Genomic DNA, 24,078 nt, shown 5'->3' with positions numbered 1-24,078 from the left:
CTACGTGAGTCCATTGTCTGCTTATACAAATTTGTCCTCACTAATTCCCTCTCTCTTTTCCATTTATTTATCCCTGCTGTGCAATAGCAGAGAGCAATGGCATGCCTCAACAGGCTCAATTTTGCTGGGATAAACAAAATTCAAAATCTCCGAGTCCTAAGATCGCTTCAGAAGTGAGGGGTGAAAAATAGCTTTGAGTTTGAAATTTCAACAGTGTACACATTACCTCAAAGGCTTCACCTTTTGTGCCGGCACAGTATTTCAACATCTCCTGCCACATTTCTCACTCAACACACCTTGGGACCAGTTGCTCTTCAGCAATGTCTTTAGCATTATAAGTACATACTTTTCCTACGATTTACCAGTGCAACAAGGTGACAAGCCATATCTCACAGCAAAAAGTTTCCTTTATTCTTAAGGGAACAACCTTGCACTCTATACTGTTAAATTTCACTTGGCTCTAGTAATATAGTCCTTTTTCTAAACACCAGTGCTCTGTAAAGCCAAAGGCTGTTCTGGAGACTGATAGCTTCATGCCAGTAGTAAATGCCCTTCAACCTATCCCATTTTTCAGCCAAGGTCATCTATAAAGACAGGTGAGACTCAAAACAACTACAAAAATAGTGGCAGAACAGATACCATTTTAGACCTCCCCAGACTTCTTGAGCATCACTCCATATGAGCTTATCTAGGGGATCCATCATATTTGTCAAAAACTGGATTGAAACATTAAACATTTCCCAGCGTTACTGATTTTTAATTAGCAATCCAGGACTGATGTTTTGGGGGTTGTGGTTTGGTATTTTGTTTGTTTGGGTTGGAGGGGTTTTTTTGGCTGTGGTTTGGTGTTTTTGTGGTTGTGGTTTTGGTTTTTTGTTTGTTTGGGGTTTACATGAGTTTAACTCTGTAAGTTTCATATTTGAGAACAATACATGAACTCAATTTCTCCTGTAAGAGTTACTACTCTTGTGCAACAAAGGAAATCACTAACAGCAGTGACTGATCCAGACCAAACTGCAAATACACCTATTGTGGAATACTGGGGACAAGGGGGTTGCCAGCACAAAGCCCAGAAGTCACTCTCACACCTCTAGGTAGGGGTGAAAGTTGAAAGTAAACATGAGATGTAGGTATTGTTAATGTATTAGTTGTGCTACTTACTAGACCTATCTAAAGCAACGTGTATTTTATTTGCAATGTCTTCAGCTAGAATCAAAATGCTACATACTGCTTCCCCCATACAGTAAAAATAAGCATGTTGATCAGGGGTTAGACCAGACAAGGTCAATGGCCTATCCCACCCTAAACCAAGCATGATTTATCATCAGTGAGGAAAGAAAAATCTGTTAGCACCTCACCCACAAAAGGTGGATTCAACAGCATTTGACAACCCAGATTTCAGCCTCTTGGCCAACTGTTTTTAAAAAACCCAAACAAACCACTAAATCCCCAAAATACTCTGACACTCAGGAATTGTTGCTGTTCAAAGCAACTACTGTCCCAGGTTACATAGGAAGTTTGTGCATTCAGTCAGAGTCGCTCACAATCAATAGCTTTAACTACAAAACATTATTACCCTCTACTGCTTTTTAAGGTGACCCAGGGTTGCAGAAGGGTATTTTGAATGCAAGGAGGCGCTACCGTTCTGAGCCCCTTAGGTGTCTCGCCTGCCAATGCAGCTATTTCAGATTCAAATCCACCTGTTAAGAGCCACATTTTACTATTCACTTGCTGCGGCACAATTAGTCAAACAAGGAGCATAAACTTAAATCATGGGTTCTGCTTCAAATTCTTTCTAAAACTTGCAGTCTGAAGCAACTGATGTCAGACTTCAAGAATCTTTCAGTCTGTGCTCTGGGAATCATAGGTGCACAGCACATTACAGAAGGATTGAATGAGAGAAGAATCATGCTGCCAGCCATTAGGACTGGCTCACGCGAATAAATCATCATCCCACATGCCTCCGAGAGCTCTTTCTTCACAGTGACTGTCAGGGTTGATACACAACGTGGTATCTCTTGTTGAACAGGGGGTTTTGAGCAACTTGTTTTAAATACACAGAAAAGCGTGCAGTGCTGTGTCTCACACCTAGACATCCACAGGCTTACATGATTTATCACGGATGACAAATCATGCTGTACCTTCCCCAACTGAAACAAAAATTAGCATTTCTCCTCTATATTTTGCTGTAGTTGCTACTTTTTTTCCATACCTTCATCTTTGCGGAGTAACAAATTCTTTCCTGATGTCTCATACCCATCTGAAAGGAGCAAATATTTGCTACATAACTATGAACTTACAGGAACAGCAAAAGAGCATCATAGTTCATCTAGTAGCTGTCCTGGCTTTTTCTATTTCATGCACATTTAAAATAGTCCTATTTACCATCAGTACAAGGACTGCTGTGACAAACAGCAGTGTTACGCCAGAGAGCTGTGCAACCCACTTGTTCCTTTCACCAATGTTAGAAGCTATACTCAGTAAAATAAGTTTATTCTACAATTATTCAGAGATGGTAGCATTCTAAACTTACATTCCCTCTCCTCCCCAAACCTGTATTACAGAATAGTATGTAACAATGGTTGACATTTACGCATAGGACACTGAAACGCAGAAGGGCTTTCGGTTGTTAAGATGACACTACTTAACCCTACTACTTTCAGAAGCAGCGAGAAAGCAATTTTCCAAGTCTTTGGCTTGCTTTCATTGTCAGGAAAGATACTGACTCTGAGGCTGGAGGGTTACCCAAAACCAGTGAAGAGCTCAGGGACGGGTAACTATTAAAGCCCTTGAATCCTGAGGACAGCTGCGTCAGCCAACCTGCAACCCAGGCTTGTCAGTATTCATTATGTTTTTCCCACAGCAGAAAAGAGCTTGAATGCTCGTTAAGCCTGGAACTCTTCCAGACATTAAAGCAGTATGCTGACTTATCTAGCCTTTCAGATATGCCCCCATCATACCACCCTCTGGTTTTTATATCACCTCCTACACTGAGAAGCCCCACATCTAGGCCACTTCCTTAATTTTACACAAATAACTAACATCTGTTATGCTGTTACTACTTACCGTTAGTCACACACAAATATATGGGGCGTATTATAAGAATTAAGCAATCTTTATGATAGCACTGCTTGATCATTTAAACACAGATGTTCTCCAATGACAGTTCTTCATACCAACTGATCTTATGATCCTAGCTCATAATAATTTCCAGCAGCTAAATTGCAAGGGAAGACAGGTAAAATTCATTCGGTACTTCCTCAATATTCCTTAGTCATATAAGCAATTGCTGCTTTACCCTAGCCACCCAGCATGGTAGTAAATGAAAGGAGATTGCAGTCAGATTCTCCAATCTGCTCCTGCCGCGCCACATCAATACACCATGACTTACCCTCAGCATAGTGCTGAGGCAGGCTCCCATTCTAACTAACATTGCTTCCCCTCAGTTTAGAGGTTGTTTTTCCCTGAATGAATTCCTGCACTCTATAAAGAAAAACAATGTCTTGCATTTCATCTTATTCAGGGCTCATTTTCTTAGAACAGCACAACAAAACCCACCAACTGTAACTTGCCTTCCCATGCTTTATGTTATTTTTTGATGGACTTCATTTACAAATGGACAAACAATTAAACCCAAAGAACAGACACAGGTTCCCTAAATCAATATTCAGTTGCTGAACTGGAACAACTTACAAAACTTATAGTACTCATAGGAGCAGCACTCAGCGACTTAGCCTGAGTTATTAGTTTACAGACATGGAAGGGTATTACAAAGCTCAAAGTGAAACTTACATCGAGAAAGGAATGCATAATGGGGGGAAATCTCTGCAACAAAACGCAGACTGTGAAGTGGAATGAAATTAAAATACGTACCTACATAGCTCCTTTGAATCACAAGCACCATCATACCAGCTGAAACAGCCATGAAGAACCACAAGAGAAAAAAAAAAACAAACTATCCCTATTTTCTCCTAAAGCAGGCATAAAACTATGAGGAAATTTCTCTTCTTCACTCAGTTAAACATAACTCAACAATAACACATCCCCACACCACACCCCATTCTCCTCCCCACTATTTCAAACAACATAACCACCTGGTAGTCAGCTGAGATAGGTGCTCTTACTGCCACCTCCTTGTGCCTTGCAATAGCTTCACCTGCTCCCTTTAACCTCCCCTCAACACCCGATATGGCCTGAACCTGTCCTGGAGATTAACGCTTTCCCTTCCAAGCCTTTGATTTGTGTTACACATGATCCTGAATTGCATTCTGAATCAGTAAAAGAAAATGCAGCTATTTGCAAGTGACGAGTCCAAGTTCAGGCTGGATATGGACAACATCCTCATCTTGGGCAAGGACATTGGACAAAATACAGTGTGTTGTGTGGCTAAGTTTTGTCTAGAGTGCACCTGCCAGGCAGGCAGCTGAGCTAGAAACAGCAGCTTAGTCAGGTTAATATAATGATACAAACTTGAAAGCCCCCTCAACCTTTTCCTTATCCCCGCCACCCTACCCCCCCCCCCCAAATTAAACTTGAACTCACAGAAATACTCATACATATGTGCCAACACACGTACAAAGTAAACTTCCTAATCTTCACAACTTTTTTTAAGAACAGATGGCTATTTTAAAAATAAAGGTAGTGGAGAACATCAGTGTAGCAGCGAACACAATTAGCTACGGAAGACTACAGAGTCAAAACTGAAAGATGTAGAGCTGCTAACTAAAATAGATTTCTTCTGTTACAAAACTCCATACAACTTAGAGGAGCCGTAACACAAACAAAATATGAAATGGCAGCCAACAGAACTCACAGCTAAATGAAACAGAAATAAATTGCCAGTATTTATGTATCACAAACTACAGCAGCCTGACAGAAGTTTGTATATGGTGTTTGTTGTTTTCCATTTGCCTACTAATTTCTTTACCTTTTACATCTCTTCTGTAACTCCATAACAAATTTCACTTGTGCTGGTTGCTCTGTTCTTAAAAATGGGATTCATTTGTGCAAACCACAAATTAAACGGACATCACACAACATCCATTTGAGTGGGTTAGCGAAATGAAAGCATGTGCCACTGCGACGTATTGTGTGGCTTTACAGAAAAGATTCCCCATCACTGGTAGGTAAAGGACCCAGAGCTGAGGGAAACACAGCCACAGAGCTCCACTTCCCTTTGTGAAGTGGAAATGGATCCATGCCCAGCTGCCCTGTGGCATGCTGTAAGAATCACAGAAGCACGATACAAGTATGTTTGAGAGTCGGCGTCATAAAATTTTTCTGAGCTACGGGCATTCAGGATGCATATGAATTCCAACAATTGTCTTCCCAGACAATTCCCAGAGAAAATCCCAGACAATTCTCTTCCCAGACATCTCCCACTCTTCTCCTCAATACTCAGGGTTTTATGTTGTATAGTAGGTTTCACACTAATCACATTTGTAAAAGCATGTTTCAATAGTGCACGAGTTCATCTCCCTGTGAGCTCTTTTACCAGTGACATCCTGCTTCTTTCATTTTGTGACTAGCAACAAACACATTTGTCAGCGTTGTCTTAATTAAGACCATTGCTTACCCTGATATAATTTTAGAGCAAAAAATGAGCCTAGAGAATTCCATACTTGGGAACTGGATCCCTGTGCAAGCTGTGAAATAAACACTGTGCCTTCCCCGTGCCACTGCAGAGGAGGGTGCTGGCCAGTTGAGCATTTAGAGACCAACAGTTGTATCACAGAGGCAGAAAAACAGCCTTTCAGAGACATGGTTTCTCTTCATAGAGCAACTGTTTTGCTAGTGGCAAAATAACTTCCAACAACTGTGCCTAGATCACTGGCAGACAACCTCTTTCATTTGAGCAATTCACATAGAGGGAAAGGGCAATTTTTAGGAAGAGGAAAATTGTAACCAATTCTTACTATGTTTGGGGAACTATTCCTCAGAAATCGGAGGTCACAGGATGTAGATAGAGACAGTGATGAGTTTCGGATATCTCTATAGCAACTACATTTATTAGAAAAAGAACTAAAACCTTTTTGCATCATATAAATAGTGATATCTGTCTCGTGGAGTTTAGAAGGGATTTTTGCATTAACTGCTGAGTGCATATCACTGCTGCTTACTTAAAACCAGCACTTGCATCTTCCACCTACTAAGAAAAATGGTATTTGGCTACAGAGCCAAATTAAGTTTCTGCACTGGTCTCTAAATACTAGTAATGTTTTTGCTAGGTTCAAGGAGAAAGTGTAATTTAAATATATTTTAGAAAACATGATTGGTTTATAAATTAGAAAATATGACTATGTTCTAAAAAATCTTCATTGGTGAATAGCAGACATCTGCAATATATAACATAAATACAACATAAATATAACAGCACTCAAGTGAGTCAAACTGATTCTCTTCCTTCCCTCGCTGACTGAATAGTGTATTTCTTTTCTCACCTGAAACTGTATTTTTTACAACCAAACCTTTACTTTAATAATGTTAGGTATTTCCTGATTCACACAGACCTAAATTTGTGCACACTTTTCATGGAGGCAACTGGCAGGAAATTGCATTTATGCTAATATAAATAATATGAATAATATGCAGCTTTCATAGCTCCATACTGGCGTAGACAGGATGTTTCCAGAGCTCAACCTCACTTAAAGACCACCTTGTCAAGCAGCGACTTCAGAAGCTGCAGAGATGGAAGTTATAAAATGCAAGCTGCTCTGCGGGCTGCATCGCCTGGGAACTGTAGCACCAGTGTAAGTAGGAACCAACGCACTAACTAAACTGAGCAACAGTCATGGCAGATCGATATACTGTGCCAACCTGTAGATCAAAAACTGGTTTCCCTCCATGTCAGCTCTCAGTAGAAACCTTTGATCAGAAACAGAAAAAGGAACTACAACTGCTATTAAAGCCATGAGAGAGAAACAAAAGAGATTTCAATCATCAGAGATTCAGGGCCAGCTGTTCCAACCAGGCTGTATATATGAGCACAGGTGGCTCACAGAAGAAAAGAGCACACTTTAAAAAAAAGCGTATTTTGTAAGAAGTCTGGATGGTACAGCTATGTTTACTGCTGAATTCTGAGGAGACTTGGCTCTTCTGCACAGGCTTTCTAAGCCCTGAAGCTGAGTTGACTGAAACTAGAGATTACTGCCAGCGGCAACAAGTAACTTGATGTCCTCTGACTCATTTTTCTGATTTGGAGTGCAAAAGTGTTTTCAAAACTACCCCTGATGAGGGAATTCTCACCCCCACCCACCACCCCCAACCTCTTTTTTGGTTTTGGGTGAGGGTTTTTTTTTTCATTCACATATCAATTTTTAAAGGTATATCCACCTCAAAGCTTTGTTTTCAGCTATTTTAATCATCCCTGCGTACTGTGCCATTTCACTGTGACAAACAAGGAGGAATTTGATCCAGGACAGAAGACTATCTATTTCAAAAAGTATTCATTAATAACAACCTTTAGTGAGTTTTAGAACTGATACAAAAGAAATAATTCCTCACATTTCCAACATATATAATTACTTTGTCCTAACTGAATAAAAATAAATTTGCTTAGAGGTTTGCCACACAGAAACATACAGTAACTTGACAGATTTCAAACAGGCCTACCCAAAGCATTAAACAAGTTCATCTACAGGTTGTGAAGTATCTATGTGCATTGGCTGAGAGCTCATCACAGTCTCTGTTACCTTTAAAGTCTATTCTGATATTAGCTGGTTAAAATAGGTCTGTACGAGCCTAACCTAGAAGGAATTTTGCCCCTAACAGCCACCTTGCCCTGTAAAGAGCTGGAATAAAAAGCACAAGCATATTTCTTGAGTTTGACTTTTATTGCTGATAAGATTTCAGAGATAGAGATGCATTTGAATGAACTGTTGGGTAATGAAACTAGATGGCTGTTCAATTCATCGATCAAAGTGATGGTAGCTCACATTTTGAATCAAGTAAAGTAGTACAATGGTAACTGTTGAACACATAAAGTTAATCCGTCAAATTCTCAGAAATCGCTTAGCAACTTAATTTCTTGAAAAACTGTTTTTAGATAAAAAAAGTTTAAAGATTTTGTCACTTGTAAATGTGATTCTACACAGCAGCATATTGTTACACATTCCCAGAGCTGTAAGATAGACAGAAGGAATGCAGACGGCATCTTCACAGATCAAGCAGAACAAGATAAAAAGAAACTGTGTATTAACAGTCTGCATTCAGACAAGTATTTTTTTAACTTGCCAATAAAATAGTCTCAAGAATTCTTGTTTGAAGGATGACTGACCATCCTTATTTGTTTTCATCTCCCCTGTTTTTGGGAGGTTGAGCACTCCTTGAGAGGGGTTTTTTTTTCTTTTGGTGTGGGTTTTTTTCCTGTTTATTTTTCTTGTTGTGTCTGTTTGTTTCTACACACTTTCATACATAGTATGTTCCTTCACAGAACAAGACATTTCTGTTTAGCAAGACAGAGTGTTTGTGAGGGGTAATCTATGCTATTGTCTTACACCATACCAAAAGCTCTTTTCAGACCTCAGACTGACGTTTCCACAGTTACTTAAGTCTAATAATTACCTTTTTGGCATCATTCCCTGAAAGCAGCACAGACTATAAAGTCGCAAAAGACAAAAATTATCAGGACCAAAAAATCATTTAACAAATTTAAGACTGGAAGCTGTAAGCCAATGAACACTGACATTAACCAGGAGTTCTGGGTTTTTCTTAGGAGCATGACAGTAGAAGGACAGGAAATAACCAATTAGGCTGCTAAAGGCACTCCAATTTTTCTTCTATTTATTCAAAAAATGTGTGGGCTTGTGGAGGGAAGTTAGTTCCAGCACTTATTTCCTTTCACAGCTGGTATTCCTATTCCATGCAGTCTCTTCAGATTGCTTCCTTTAAGGACTCTGGGCATAAAAATATTACAGAGCAACAGAAGTCCATTTCCCAAGAAAAATTATGGGCAGGAGACCTAACTTATCTTTTCATTATATAATAACTTTTACACCCATCTAGTTATTTTTAGCCAAAATCACTAAAAATCCGTGGCTGCCAGTTTAGTTATTTTGAAAAAATCCCGTCACAACTCTTCAAGAAAACTTTTTACAGCTATTTGTTGAACCTACAGCATGTATTACCCTAGCAATGAGTTGTATGTTTAATTACAGATTAATTTGCCTATTGTGTCTAGTTTATTGTTTTCCTATACCTTGCAGATTAAGATCAAAAGTCAATATTAAGTAAACAAAAAAACATTCATTTTTTGGTAGTTTAGTCAATCACCAACTATTAAGCCTATGATAGCTATTAGAAAGGCAATATAAGATAATCAGAATGTTTTTCCAAGGAACTCAAGTAACTGAAAGACAACAAAACCAACTCATTTAATCATTGCCTTTATCTCACCTTGGTGAACTTTCTAAAAACACAGACAAAAAGAAAAAAAACAACAATCCTTCTTTAAATATTGGCAGTTTCTCAAAAATCGTAACACTGACCCTATCTGCACCCCATGGTTTGTCAAACAGGCTGTCTGGGCCACACCTAACCCAAAGTTACTCTTAGAGCTCCTGGGAACCACATTCTCACATGGTGCTCTAACCAGAACCCAACTTCCAGCTCCTGCTTCTCCAGGGTACACTTGTACATACACAGCTCTACCCACTGCTCACAAATCACAGCCTCTTTTCCATTTCTCCACCACCACAAAACCATTTAATCACATGCCATAGCCTATCTTCTGTTCATCTGAGCTCTATAGGTTTATGTTACTGACTGAAGCCTCCGCTAATTTACCAATTACTAAACAAAAGAGCATTAAACTACTCCCTCCTTTAGCTGCTCCAAGGAGTTCAGACCCCAGGCACACCTGTCCTCAACATAGAAGCGATTTGACTTTGTGAGTTTAGAAATGAAGATGGTAGGAAGCAATAAAGCATGAGAGTAAATAATGCAATTAACTAACTCGCACGACTGTTCCAGCACTGTGCTGTTTTTTCCCTTCCCCTGACACATACACCCATTTGAAGTGAACTGAAAACATGATGCATTGCAGAATTTTTCAAAATTGAAATGTGACTGCATATGCACAACAGGTATGCATACTGGCAAAATATTCAAAGGTGGAAGGATCACATTCATCTCTCACAGGAACTAAAATATATGATGTGATTTATGTAGCTCATTTGAGCTAGTTCAGCTTAAAATATTCATTCAAACTCTCCACAGACAGTTAAAAATATGGAAACATTTACAGAAATATTTTGCCAAGAACTCCAAGTACTAAAAGTACGAAGAGAAGAGGTGGGAAGAATCATAAAATAATATATTGTTTACTAGCTATTCTGTTACAGGCAATGGCAACTCAGATGACCATGTAAGATGTGACCATTGTTTGTACCCTTTATTCCCTGCAGCTTTATTAGCCTTCCCTTCCTCAGTGTTTCGGTGTTCGTGAAAGCAATACTTGATCTCTACCAGGGAGATCTTAATGGTGCTTCTACAGAGTTGGATTCTCATACAGATTGTTCAGCTAATCCTATCTGTCTGCCACTTAGGCAATAGCAAGCAGTATAATGGAAATACATATAAACACAAATCCTACTTCTTGGCAATTCTTTTCAAATACTGAGCTTTATTATTTCTTTTAATAATGACCATGTAGGTGCACAAAGGCAAATATAACAAAAAATAATTTGTGAACGTGTTTTCAAGTAAATATTGATTGCATTATTTTTATGAAACCCTTTTCCTTGCAAGAATATTTTATTTCAAGTAAGTGCTGAAAATATCATATGAATTTGTATAGCATGGAGGAAAATCCCAGTGAAAAAGCACCACTGCCATCCAGAATAACAGTAATAATTTTCTAGTACATATATGTTTCATATAAAACTATGTGCTGCAGTCTACTTTTTAGGTCAATAATTTACCTTATAACCTTATTATAATATTGCATATAGTGCCACTATTAAGAGTCCTTATAATATATACAGTATTTTCTATGATAAATTACATAGCTATATGTTTTACACAGCTATAAGTGAGAAAATAGTAGTCAGTGAAATAATACGAGGTCATTTTCTTATTTTTAAGATCTTTGTGTTAGCTAATCTCTTTGATCAAGTTCTACCTGTCAACAGCCTGTTTGGAAAGAAAAGAATAATGTATGCTCCTCCTTCGTTACTATTTTTTCTTGTTAAATGCCCAAATCCTTACATGGAATAAACTTCAAGAGAACAGTGACAATTCATTTTATACCCTATTCCTTGTCTGCTGTGTAATTTCATTAATATTTCATCCCAAATTGCCTTTTTTGCACAGCAACAGCTTCCTCCCGAAGATCTCTTACAGTATTTCCACTGCCAGAAATTTAAGACAGATGATTTATTCCATAACCCCTTTTTTAAGAAGAAATACCTGATGTCAGCATTTATTTTTTTTTAACTGGGGGATGTTTGCCTACTATTCACACATTCAATTACCCTTCCTTGGTATGGAACAGTCTTTTATATTATTTTATTTTGCAGTTTCAAGTTCTCTTTCTGCTGATTTTTGCTTTGCCTGCCATCTTTTCATGATGTGTCAGCAGGTCTCATCATGGAGGAAACAGTCAAAAAGTAAAAAGCAGCTTCAGTTTACGCTTTGAATCAAGTTAAGATGCAGACGACTTGTTTTCCTGCCAAGAATAAATCCTTCTAGTAGCAGATGAAACAAAAGTGACTCGTCCCTCACTTTATGTTCCACCTGTAGGTGACTCTAGATCTTCCCCCACCCCCTTCATTTGACCTTGGAGAAAGCAAATCATAAAGACAATACATATTTACTTCATAGTTTTAGAAAATGTGCTGTCCTGGAACCCCATGAACGAATATTTGCATCATTAAGTGTACTTATATCCTGTATTTTTGGCCTGGCTGATTCTTCATACCTACCACTCTCGCTGGTTTAAGCAAGAACTGTCAGCATTTCACGTCCTTCCCACCAGCACAGCTGCATCGTGCTTGGCAGATACTTGCCACATCTTTAACTGAGCACCCTTTGGGAAGTGTGATTTCCAGCACCCACTCTCCCAACCTCATACTCCTCACAGCCACATCCGTTCATGATCCTGTGTTAATCTGCCTGCCTCCAACCACTCCCCTATCCTTCAAAAGTGCTGTCAGTTACGCATGTTTAGTGTTTTGGGGTGTTTGCAGATAAGCTTGGCATCACTGGAACAGCTGAAACTTCATCATTCCTGCATTGCAACAGCTACAAACAGAGCTAAGAAGAGGCAGCTAAACAGTTTGTGAGTAAATACAGGGTGACAGGCAGACATTGATGCACACAGCTAGGTATTATTAAACATATTCCAAAATAAGATTAAGAATGTGAACGTGCTTGTGCACGTCCCAGAGGTCATTAATTCAGCCAACGTCTACATCTGAATAAAAGATTCCACTCAGGAAACTAAAATACTTATAAGCCACGAACTACTATTATCCTAAGATAATATGAAACAACCGGTGTGAATAATGACTCATTTTTGATAACAGGTGTTTCTCATACTGCTTAAAAATAACACAACACTGACTTCATGTTTACAGCAGGCCTAAGCATTTTAGCCCCCAAGCAATTCACACTGTTTGCAGTTATACTTAGACCTGCTGTCAAAAACCCAAAGTGTACTCTTGCTCTCCATCACCACCTCAGACGTCAAGCTCACCTACCTCTCCTAGCCAGAGGCTCTCCTGACAAAAGACTGGCTTCCACTGGAGTATAAATCCTTCTTTACGATTGCCACTTCTGCTGGACACATTTTCTCAACGTACAAGCTGCATTTCTCTCCCGTTTCTCATTTCCCAGGCTGGCCACTTTCTAGTCTCAAGTCTCACTTTACTTGGTTACAAGGACTTAGGAGTACATGTTAGACAAACTGCCCTGTGCAAGAGTTCAGCTGACCTGGAAGCACTGACTCGCACCAGGTCTTCTCATCAATGACCTGTTGCTCAGTGATGTTAGTCCCTTCTTCAGAAGAAACTGTTCTGCTCTGAAGAAAACTGGTGATGTCACACACTTAACTGAACTCCTCTGACACCACATGGGGCCCATTCCTTGCCATGCTGGTGGAAATAGGGAGTTTCACTTCTTAAAACTGATTGATAAAGGGAGGCACTGTCATTCTGTACCTTCCTAAGAGAAAGTGGCTCTTTCACAGATGCCGTGGCCCACTAAGCATATGTCCCTCTACCACTGCTTTGGGAGAGCTTCACAAAAGGTGAGTTTCTTCTTTCTAAAGGTTGATAGAGGACAAAAAAAAAAAAAAAAACACAAAACAAGAAATGAATCAAGAAGCAAAACAATATGATGGTAAAGCACCATCACAAAGGATGTAGAAGCAATTCAGCAGAGCTATTCCTGGCTAAATAAAAACAATGAGAAGTTGAAGATGCTGTATTTGTGTAGATAACTGTACAAGCTTTGCAATTCTATAACAAAATGGAAAAAACAGGCCTTATGTTGAGGTGCATTGAGGCAAAACCTCTGAGTCTTCACTCAATCTCCCTCTGCAAAACAGTTTGTAGATCTTAATTTTCTGTTACTTCCTAATGCTGTTGTAAATCTAGGCTTAAGTGGTTTTCTCCCACCTAAATAAGTGATTTTGGAGGATGGCTGCACAGTGCAACCAGAGAGAGAGAGATGTCAAAATCCTGGACATTCAGATAGTCAGAGAAATTTCTCCGTGAAGTTGGTCACATCTGAAGCCTTGCATTGCTTCTAGCTCATCACATACAGACATAGTTCCATTTTGCTGATGGCTGTTAAAGGTGACAAATAAAATTACGTTTGGCAGTTGCACTCAGCTCCCTGTGGAACAAGAGTCAAACTCAGAATACATGCAATAAAAAAAATGTTGTGTAAATATGCTACAGAGTTTGACAGGTTGAAACAATCTCGTTAGGATGGCAAGGACACACTGAAACAAATCAGGCCCCAGAAAGGTGTCCACAGTGTTTGGGGATTATATTATTCAAGTGGCAGAAGTGATGGAAAAATAACACACTGCTTCCTCATAGCAAAAAAATGTCATTAATTTTATTTTGGTCATCATGCCTGAATCTCCCCACCCCAGTTTCTGAGCTAATAACAGCTTGTGTAAAGACTGGGTTGTAGCGTGAAATCGTATGTTCAGGGTAAAGATGGTGTAACTGCATTGCCCTGTAATAATGGGCTGTGTGCTGTGTACTGAGTTTGCAAGGCTTCAGCACTGTCCGGCTTGGTCTCTCTGACCTTATCTTGACCTGCCTGCAAACTCCTTTTACTTTGGTTAGCTCTAACAGCAAATTTTCCTAATTGACCAGGTTCTAGGGTTAATTTGGTTTACCTGTGTTTATCTTGTATAGTACAATCATGGTTTTCATACAGGTAGCAGTAACAAGAAGCTATTCCATGTGGAATGAGATATTTATGGATAACAGAGAAATAGATATAGAGAAACAGAATCACAGAATCTATATAGCATAGTTTGAGTTGAAAGGGACCTTCAAAGGCCATCTAGTCCAACCCCCCTGCAATACAGTCTGAGAGTATAGGCATGAGAAAATAAAAGGTGGGGCACAGGCCTGGTACTGGAAAACCTGCAGCTATACACAACTCACCAGTGGTCACTAAAAGAAAAGTGGACCTGGAACGAGACAAAAGCAGGCTTATGTGTTACAAAGATCAAACAAGTAGTGCCCAACACACGTGAAAGGCACAAAATTTGGATGTGAAGTGGAGCTACAAACCAATGAAGAATGATGACCAATGAAAAAAACACAAAGGTATAAAAGAGTGTTAGCAAACATACAAAACCAGCCCCAAACAGATCCCTGAGTGACGGAGAAGAAACCATCAACATGAATATAATGTTATTCCCAGCAAAGGAGTCCATATGCTAGCAAACCACTGTAACACCCTCACCACCACCAGAAGGAAACCACTGACCTTATGTCACAGAACTGTAGCGGAAGAGAAAGCAGAAGAGTTTCTGACCCTTTCCATCATAAGGAATGTGTGAATAACAATTGTAACTCTGTTTTCATTATTATTAATTTTTTTCTGCACAGATGTATTCTTTCTGTAATAACTGCATTTGGACCAGTAATGATTCTTGGATTAGACTACTGAGATTTCAATTATATTAGCAATAAATTCTTGGCTTTACGTGAGGTGTTCAGTTTTGCCTATAAACAAGATTTTGAATGCAACAATGGCTGGCAGTTCTAACTACACAGGAGTTTTAAAAAACCTGAAACTTGGATTTGCTAAGGAAAGGTCATCTTCTGCAGAGTAGTTATATTTCTGTATATAACTTAATTATCCAGTAATAAGTAATAAAAAAGGGGAAAGTTATTATTCAAATGTTTTGCTTACTCTCCCAAATACTTCTGGAACATTTTTGTGTACAAATTGGACTGTATCTCTGATTTTGAGAATACTGTATTCTGTTCTTCATGGCATACTGTTCTATTGTCGAATATGTTAATAAAACTGTAAGATTAGAAAGACCTTGGAGGCCAGAATATTAGTCGCTAGTGTATCAGAAAACCTACTACTATTATTATTGCTACTCCAATTAGCTGTATTTCACTTAAATATATTCATGCACCATTTGTACTTATTTGTTCCTGTGCCAACACTATTCATTACCCAAAAATTATCTTCTCTGCCCAAGTTTATCATTGTAAAATACTCAGTGATTGTCATCATACTTCTCAGTCTTTATTTTGCCAAGCTAAGAAGCTTTTTTTAATTGTCCCATTGAGACAAACTCTTTATTGCCCTGTAATACCATCAACCCTTCTTTCAACCCATTCCAGTTAAACACAATCTCTCCTGAACATGAATAAGCAGAACTGATATTCCTACTGCTAATCCTTACTTTACTAATCCTTAAGTGTTTGCCTCGTGCTTTGGACTATTAGATTTATTATTGAATTACATCACACTTAGGTTCCTTTTGTTCTTTGTGCTGTGCAGCTTCTTCTGTTCTTGCTCTCCACGTTTTCTTGAGGGTCTGCCAACGCACTGCAAATGTACATTGAGCAGTACATTTAAAAAGTGCACTTTTACTGCCTCAATCTCTTATGAAATTATTAAATATGATGAGTCCCAATTCAGCTCCCAACCCAAGCTCAGAGAAACACCACCTGAAATCTCCTTTTATTTTAGTAATTCCTCTGTCAGTATAACTAATTTTCTGCTTAAAAAAATAAATTTTTTGCTCTTATGTTGCATACATAACTCCCACATTTTATCTCAGTCTCCATCTTAATCTACATACTGCTTTCCCATGTGGCACCATATCAGATGCTTTATTGAATCTATACAGATTAGACGCTTTCAGTTTCTTCTGACTGGGCAATCATCCCTCCGGTCAAAAAAAAATATCAGGTCAACTGGCACTACAAAAAAAAAGTCGAGCTTGGATTTCTATGGCAGCTTGTTTTCCAGCTTCTTCCGTGAATGCAAAAGAATTAACTTCCTGCAGTTGAAGATCTTGAATTCTACTGACCTCAAAGCAAACTATTTCAAAGGAAAATATTTGACTTGTCTTCCTATATTATTACATTCTGAACAAAAAATGATCACATTTGGTATGTTGAGATCTGTAATTGAAGATCTACAGAGTTCTCTACCTAATCTCTAGCCTGTTCAATTGGTTAAGAGTGATAAAGTGGAGTTAAATTTCCTTCTAAACTGTGTGACACAAGCCACTGACACCATGTGTTGTGTGAATATCCTCATTGCCAGAGGGAGCCACAAGCTGAGTATGCACTAGCAAGTAGAGCAGCCCAGCAGGAGGAGATCTATCAGGCTAAATGGTTGGTGCTGAGGACCTGACATCTACACTGGAAATATCTCAGGAGATTTTCCCTTTGTGCTAACTGTAGTCCAACTCTGTTGTGACCAGAGCGCACTAGATGCATTCCTAGAACATATTTTCCAGCTAAGCTTTGCCCAGAATCAGTCAAGCTCACACTCTGGGAAACTACTTACCAAAGCTCAGTAAAAGGACACAACCAGGAGACTTGCTTCAAAAGTTCATTTTCCATCTGAATTAAAACACGAGACTGTTTTCAGTACTGCCAGCCTTAAGCTACAGCCAGCTTGAGATGGACAAAACTTTACCTTTCCATAGGGCCAGGTATCCTCCCTGGAGTTAATCTACAGCAGTAAAGATTTCAGCAGATGCTCCCAACTCTGTTTTTGCCATGAGGAAAACATCTGGCTCATTCCCCCCTCCACTGATGGCATGAGAGCACTATTCAGTATAATCAAAACCAAAGGCAAAACACATCCTCGATTAACAGGCATCACCATGTCTTATTTGAGAAGTAGGAAGCTAGTCACTTTTCTATCCTGCCCTATGCTCATTAAATATAAGCTTAAGAAACGAAGTTTCAAGGCCATGCTGAAATCATTTGTAAGTGTTTTCTAGTCTGGGCTTTTTTTTTTTACTCCTTTCCTTTAGACCATCAATAAAACATTAGTTGTGAATGGCTGATTTGTTCCAGTTCCAGCAGGTATGCTCCAGGCTTACTGCAAGGCTTTTCATTTTGAAAACGGTTTTGACATAACTTTGCGATGTTACCATCTGCCTGAGTGACAAATCCCAGATAAACAGCTTTATTGGGACACTTTCTGTCCCTTAACACACAATCTGTGCTAAACGTCCAGGGGCAGTTTTAAATATCTTAAGACCAAAAGCAAACACTACAACTTGCATTATGTGGAATATATTGAAAGGTTATACTAGCATATACAGTATGAGAGGCCCACACAGAGAAAGGCAAGGGAAAAATAGATACTGTGTTTATTAATTATTAAGAATGAGAAAAAACAAACCAAACAGCCTACAATCCAAGCCATGATGGTTTTCCATCTCATGATGGATGTCATAATGAGCTGCAAGAAAGAAACAGGAATGGAAGAAGGGAGTTCTTTCCCTTGGAGGTGGGGTAGGAGTCTGAAAGCTTTCTGTACTCCATACCATATGCTGAAAGAGCAAAGGTCCTTTACTGCCATCACCTGGAATAAATGAAACTAGAAAAAGAAACTTCCTCTTCAAGCAATACAGTCAAAACTCTTAAGTTGTGTGCTGTTATGCAGATACAACAACAACATAGGCTTAGTTCCTCATGAGAGTAGTCAGAGAGGCAGTGAAATTAGAAAATGGTATCTCTCAAGAGAAACAAATATATCTTCATTCAACACTTGCACAATGAAACCAAGCATGATCTCTGCAAAACGCAGATATCATTCTACCCAGCAGGGCCAGGGCTTCCACCTGGTATGCTCACAGAAGGACCTGCAGAATTAAACCTGCAGTTACCAAGGTGGTAAGAAAACAATATAAGACTCCAGAAGATTTAGAAGAAAATATAAGAGTGTAAAGCAGAATTATCAGGTTTATCGGACAGAAAGGCAGTGGGGCTCTCAAATCTCCATGTGTTGATTATGGTAAAATTTAGCTAACTATTATCTAGTTCCTTTGTGTTCCACACTGACACCAAAATATATGTTTGGAGAGAAACATACACAGAACAATGTTCTAATCCACATATATACCATTTGTCTGCTTTTCAGTATATCCCATATGGAAACTTACCTTGCAGCTTGATGTGACAGACATTACTACAGCTGAAACCAACAAAGGAACGCAAGAGATAATGATCACTGAATGCCACTCATCCTCCACGGCATAATCATTTGGAAGTAGTCTGATCTGCTAAAGACTGAAGAACTCTTACACTGAGAAACTGGTAAGAGCTTCCCAGAGCTTCCCTACCCAAACAGGCACCACTAAACCTTCTTTGGGTCAAAAATAAAGATTAATCCAGTAGCTTTGAATCACTTCTCAGAGATTTTTGCATCCACTTTTTAAATACATTGCAGTGATTCAGCTCTAAAAAAATACTTAGTGGTATGTGGTGCAGCTCTATGTTGTCTGCTGCTCATATAGACCATTAAGGAGTTTTTAAGACTCTCAAAATAATACAGGAAAAAGTATCCACAGTTCTTTGAATGAAGCCTGTGCTGTTGGGGTAAAAGCCTTCCATAAGCTTCACGTTCATTAAATTGTCTTTTCTTTCTCAATAAGGTAAAGAAGAGTGTCACTAAAAATGCTGATGCTACATTTCAAAGCCTGATTTCAGAAATGCTGCAAATTCAAAGAGCAGAAAACTCAAAATACTGGTGTAATACATTTCTCAATTTCCCTAAGTTTGTGTTAACAAGGGGGAAAAAACGTACAACAACCGGCACTTTGATGATTCTTTAACACTTAGCAAAAGCTGTCAGCTGCAACTTTTATTTGGAGAAGCAGCAAACAGGTTAGTGATCTGTATTCAGCCAAGCTTTGTGGATGCAACACTAGTTAAAAACCGAGGCATAAAATTCCTCAGCTGGTACAGATATTCATGGCTCATTCATATGACATGTCTGCTCTTAATGTTTTATTATATCCTTTTTCAAATCAAGCCAGAAAAGAGAAGTAGAGTGAAGGCCGAAAAGGCAGAGTGAAGGTCAAAGTAACGGGCATTGCAGACCGAAAACCTAGCATGTTAAATATATTACATGAGGGAAATTAGAATAGGAAGCATAATAGAAAAGCAGCTCTGCAGGGCTGGAGTGCAGAGAGTACATGCTCTACAAGAAGAGGCCGGCTTGTGGCAGCACACCTGGAATCACAGTCTTGTGATGAGTTATGGTACACTACAAACTCACTGCTTGCACACAAATACTTCCAAATGTCCTTTTCAAAAGGCACTTACCTTGACAAAAGCCACTTAACTTTTGTTCCCATGACAAACTATGAAAGACAGCAATATTGTGAAAACCAGCAAAAACATAAGCATAACCACTAATTCAAGTTTTGCAGGCATGTCCTTAGCTTAAATAAGAAGCAAAGCATCTAAGGGAAGGATTTTAAAATCTGCTAAAGACTTCAGAAACCCATATCCCACTGGAAGTCACAAATTTGAAGGAGATTATTATGCTATTAATATAGTGTTTACTTTGTTCAAGGTCCTGTTAGACCAGCAGGATTAAATTGCAACTCCCGCTTTTGCCACATATACGGAGAAGCAAAGAATAAGGGTATAATGCAGACTGGAGGATACCTTTGGAAATCATCTAGTCCAAGCCCCAGCTCAAAGCAGGGCCACTTCTGAAGTTAGAGCATGTTGCTCAGGGCCTCATCCAACCAAGTTCTGGAAAGCTCCAAGGAAGAATATTCTTGGTTCAGCTTTGGCAGGTCATTCAAACAATCTGACTCCCAACCTGGCAGTAAGAACACACCTTACTTCAAGCAGTTGTATGGGAGTAAATTTAGTGTCTGTGATACATGCTTACCTTGATTAGGACAACATACAAATAACATCTCTAATTCCCATGCATTTGAGTATCTCTGCTAATATTTAAGGACTTGGGAATGTAATTTTAAAAGGTCATGGGTATCAGATACTTCCGGAAGGCAATTCTGATTTAAAGATGTATTTTGGAATACTTCTGAATAGTGCAATATTCAAACCCATAAGAGAAACTGGAATCACTTGCTTTACAAACCTCTGAAATAATTTCTTGGTTTCGGTTCCGTTTTTAAGATAAAACAGAGGAAGTGTCCACTACCTTGTTTTTGCAGAGCACACTGCAGAACAAACCTTCCAATTTTCCTGCCTTATCCCCATTTTAGTTCAGGCCTTGTAGAGCTGCTATAAACCAAAATTGTCATAGTAGCTTTTAACAAACCAATTCAGACTTCATAGGTAATTTCTTTTCCCATCGAGTGACCCTCCCTCAATTCAGGCACAGCTGCAGAGTGCCAAGCAGCAACAAGTTCAGTCTAAAACATTTCCTGAGAAATTTTCTGTGGATGAAGTTAATGGCCCTGTGTCATTGCCTCAGGCCATTAACCCCCTCAATCAGTCATTAATCCCCAGAAATTGCCCAGGGCCTCAATTGTTAGTGCTTAAACGCACTAAATTAGGTTTTGGACAAACAGAGCAAATGAAGGTCAGTATCAGGAAACAGAATTCAGTGAAAATTAAAGAAAATTCTGAGAAGTATATAACAGGTCTGAATCAGTTCAACAGATACAAGGACTTGATCACATGGTCTTCTGTGGTTACTGAGGACAATGCCAGAAGAGTGGGGAGTTTACCTCTAACTTCAGTGGGCTTTAGGTCAGACATTTAATGCTCTAAACGCTCACCTCTGGCACACAGTCACGTCATAAAAGGTGCCTGTAATGTCAAAACACTGAAAACAAGTTATAGTTGCACGATATTTTTAGTTATCTCAGGGTAAACAATGCATTTCAAATACTGTCACACAGGACTCGACAGATACTCCAAATACTTCTTTCTAGACTTCCCAAAGAGAAAAAGTATTTGCAAGCTACCTTTATGATGGATTTTGTTTGCAAACACACACACAAAAAAGCATACTGCTCTTAACATTACAAATTGTATGCACGCTTCCTTGTAGAATTTGTTGTTTCCTTTCCCCTCTTCATTCCCCTAGTTCCATTACATTTGTCACTACTATTGCAGTAAGCACTTATAATCAATTTTCCTAACCAAGAAACAAAAGCTTTACTTGCCAGCTTCTGTTAGGATAGTTTTCTTTTCATGTGCAGCATTGTCAGCTGGCTACACCTGGTGTGTAGAGGACTTGACTTATCCTGCAAAGCTGAGTCTTCCACAAAACCAGTTGAGGTTGCGCCATTACGACCATCTTCCCCCTCAGCTCCTGAGGAATTTATACATGAGTGTACACAGCAGCAGCATATGGGTTTACAAGGCTTAATGGACCAGAATCAACTCAAATGCAGTGCAAGTATCTAACAAGAAGAAAGCAAAAGTGGGGCACAGCATTCATAAACCTAAGCCACATAACACTTTTCTAGTTATGGACTTTATTAGGTACCAATGTAGCTCTTACAGACAGTAACAGAGTAGAACCGCAGCAATTCAGAAGCTGTAAGCATTTATAATAAACTGATATTGCAGAAGTACGAAACATATCATGTAACATCTCTAGAAAACGTGAATGTCATCATCTTATAGACCATTAAGTAACCAGTGAAATCTGCTAGTTAGTTAATGCCAAATAACTAGGCAAGCAGGACTTAATGGTGCCTTAAGTTGGTCACTTCAGTACATACAGGGTAACTAACACAGAGAACTGATTTTCACATACATTCAGTATTTTTCATGTATTTTGCAATACAGATAAACCTCCTTGGTTTTGCATGGCCCTGCTAGAGCTCCTACATGTTACTACTGCAGTACCAGTAAATCACTACATTTACACAAGTAGATCCATTGGCTACCGCTACAACATAAGCAAAGATTATGGCAAAAGGTTTGTCATTTTCTCCTAATGAATACATGCTTTTTGTTAGCAATACCAGGCTTTCACAGCTTTCCAATGCAGTGGAACAGCACAGGAACTGTGTGGGTATCGGTGACCCACAATCTGTATTGCAAAGAACAGCTCTTGCTACCTTTTACGAGCATCACAGACTGTGCCTGCCATGCAACATGGCAGATAGCGTGGTTTTATCCTCATTCCCACTTTTGTTCTCATCTAAATAATGCAGCAAACAAAATCCTTAATGGTAAACCAATTCTGCTAATAAAACCCAACATTTTTACTTCTTACTCATAAATTTAGATCTTGGGGACATCATATACTTTATTTAAAATCTATCAGTGTCTGTTGAGTCTCCTATTAAACTAATATTATGCACTATACACAGCAACAGAAAATTATATAAAAAACCCTATGTATATAGCAACATATTTTAATCTATTTTTACTAATGCATTATTCTGGACAATATGTTCACAGCCAAAATCTGCAGCAGTTGACAATTCTTTTTTTTGGGGGGTGGAGGCTGCAGTAAATAAAGATTGGTAGTCATATTTACTCTGCCACTACTGCTCTCTAATACAGATCAGATCAAGCAATAGAGATCTATTTTTCCAGAGAAAACTTATGCCACCCTGAGCAAAAGCAAGCCAAACACAGGTGACTAATTAGCTGCTCACCTATACCAAGGAAATAAGGAACAGCTGTTAGAGTACCATGCACATCTATACAGTCAAACCAGCCTCCCTCCTCCTGCAGTCTCTGGATGAGCATTAGCAAGTTGTATCCAGAGATAGCTACTGTTTTGGGACTCCAGCCCAATCCTGGGCTTATGCAAGGCTGCTCCTTTCCCAAGCAGCCACCCAAGAGACACAAGGAGCAGTGGAGGGAGGTGCTAGCATCCTCCTATGGCAATGGAGAAGGTCATTGCAAGTGCAGGTATAGTGGTCTTTTATCAAGAGTACTGGGAGAGGGACAGGCTGGGCTGCAAGCAAGAGAAGGAAAACTTTCCTCAGTCACTGAAGATCCTCTGAGCACTCCCAGCTCACCTTCCTTACCAAGAATTTCCCTTCACCAGCAATCTCCAACAGGCCACTATGACCAACTGGCCAGTTCTCACGTCACTTCTGAGCTTCACCGATTCCCTCATGTTCTTCCTGCAGACTCTCAGAACTCTTCCAAGTCTCTTCATATTCCTCCATGCCAGTCTCCCAAAGCTTCCTCTGCTCCACAGCCCCACATTCATCTTTCTCTGACCTCTGCCAGGCCTAACTTCACCAAAACCTCCCAATACATCTGAAGAAATATTGCATGTTTTCTACAGAGAACTGGATGCACAAACTACCTAAAACCACATATATGTATTTTTTCATTCTTTCTCTTGAGTGAGCCATAATGACTGAATTTCAAAAAAAAGGGGGGGGGCAGAAAAAATATATGGAAAAAATCCATAAAGATAAAAGCTGTTATATTCTTGGCCTTCTTTTACACTCTTTTCCAAGCACATACTATTGGCCATTCTCAGAGCCAGGAAACTGTCTTACATGCTTTTTCTGTCATGGTCAAAAACAAGCCCCTGTTTATTAAAAACTTTAAAGCCACTCATCTTTCATAAACAGGTTTTTTCTCTGTTCTTCTTTTGCTTGACCGTGTAAGAATTACTAATCCTGTACATTTGACTTCCAAAGTA

At 39.1% G+C, this 24,078-nt stretch overlaps 2 protein-coding genes across 3 annotated transcripts in view; one reads left to right on the top strand and one right to left on the bottom strand.

The window, feature by feature from the left end:
• SPOCK3 (SPARC (osteonectin), cwcv and kazal like domains proteoglycan 3) overlaps positions 1 to 24,078 on the bottom strand; it is a 469,987-nt gene that overhangs the window by 400,460 nt on the left and 45,449 nt on the right. The gene's annotated exons all lie outside the window — the stretch shown is intronic.
• Positions 5,062 to 24,078, top strand: part of ANXA10 (annexin A10) — a 63,013-nt gene continuing 43,996 nt past the window's right edge. The window contains exons 1-2 of the mRNA XM_030491360.1: positions 5,062 to 5,122; positions 6,592 to 6,749. Coding sequence (XP_030347220.1) covers positions 5,062 to 5,122; positions 6,592 to 6,749 — 219 coding nt within the window. The remainder of the gene's footprint in view (positions 5,123 to 6,591; positions 6,750 to 24,078) is intronic.

Source organism: Strigops habroptila, chromosome 7 (genome assembly GCF_004027225.2).
Source record: "Strigops habroptila isolate Jane chromosome 7, bStrHab1.2.pri, whole genome shotgun sequence".
Classification (NCBI taxonomy): domain Eukaryota; kingdom Metazoa; phylum Chordata; class Aves; order Psittaciformes; family Psittacidae; genus Strigops; species Strigops habroptila.
This window is presented reverse-complemented; position numbering and strand designations above follow the sequence as displayed.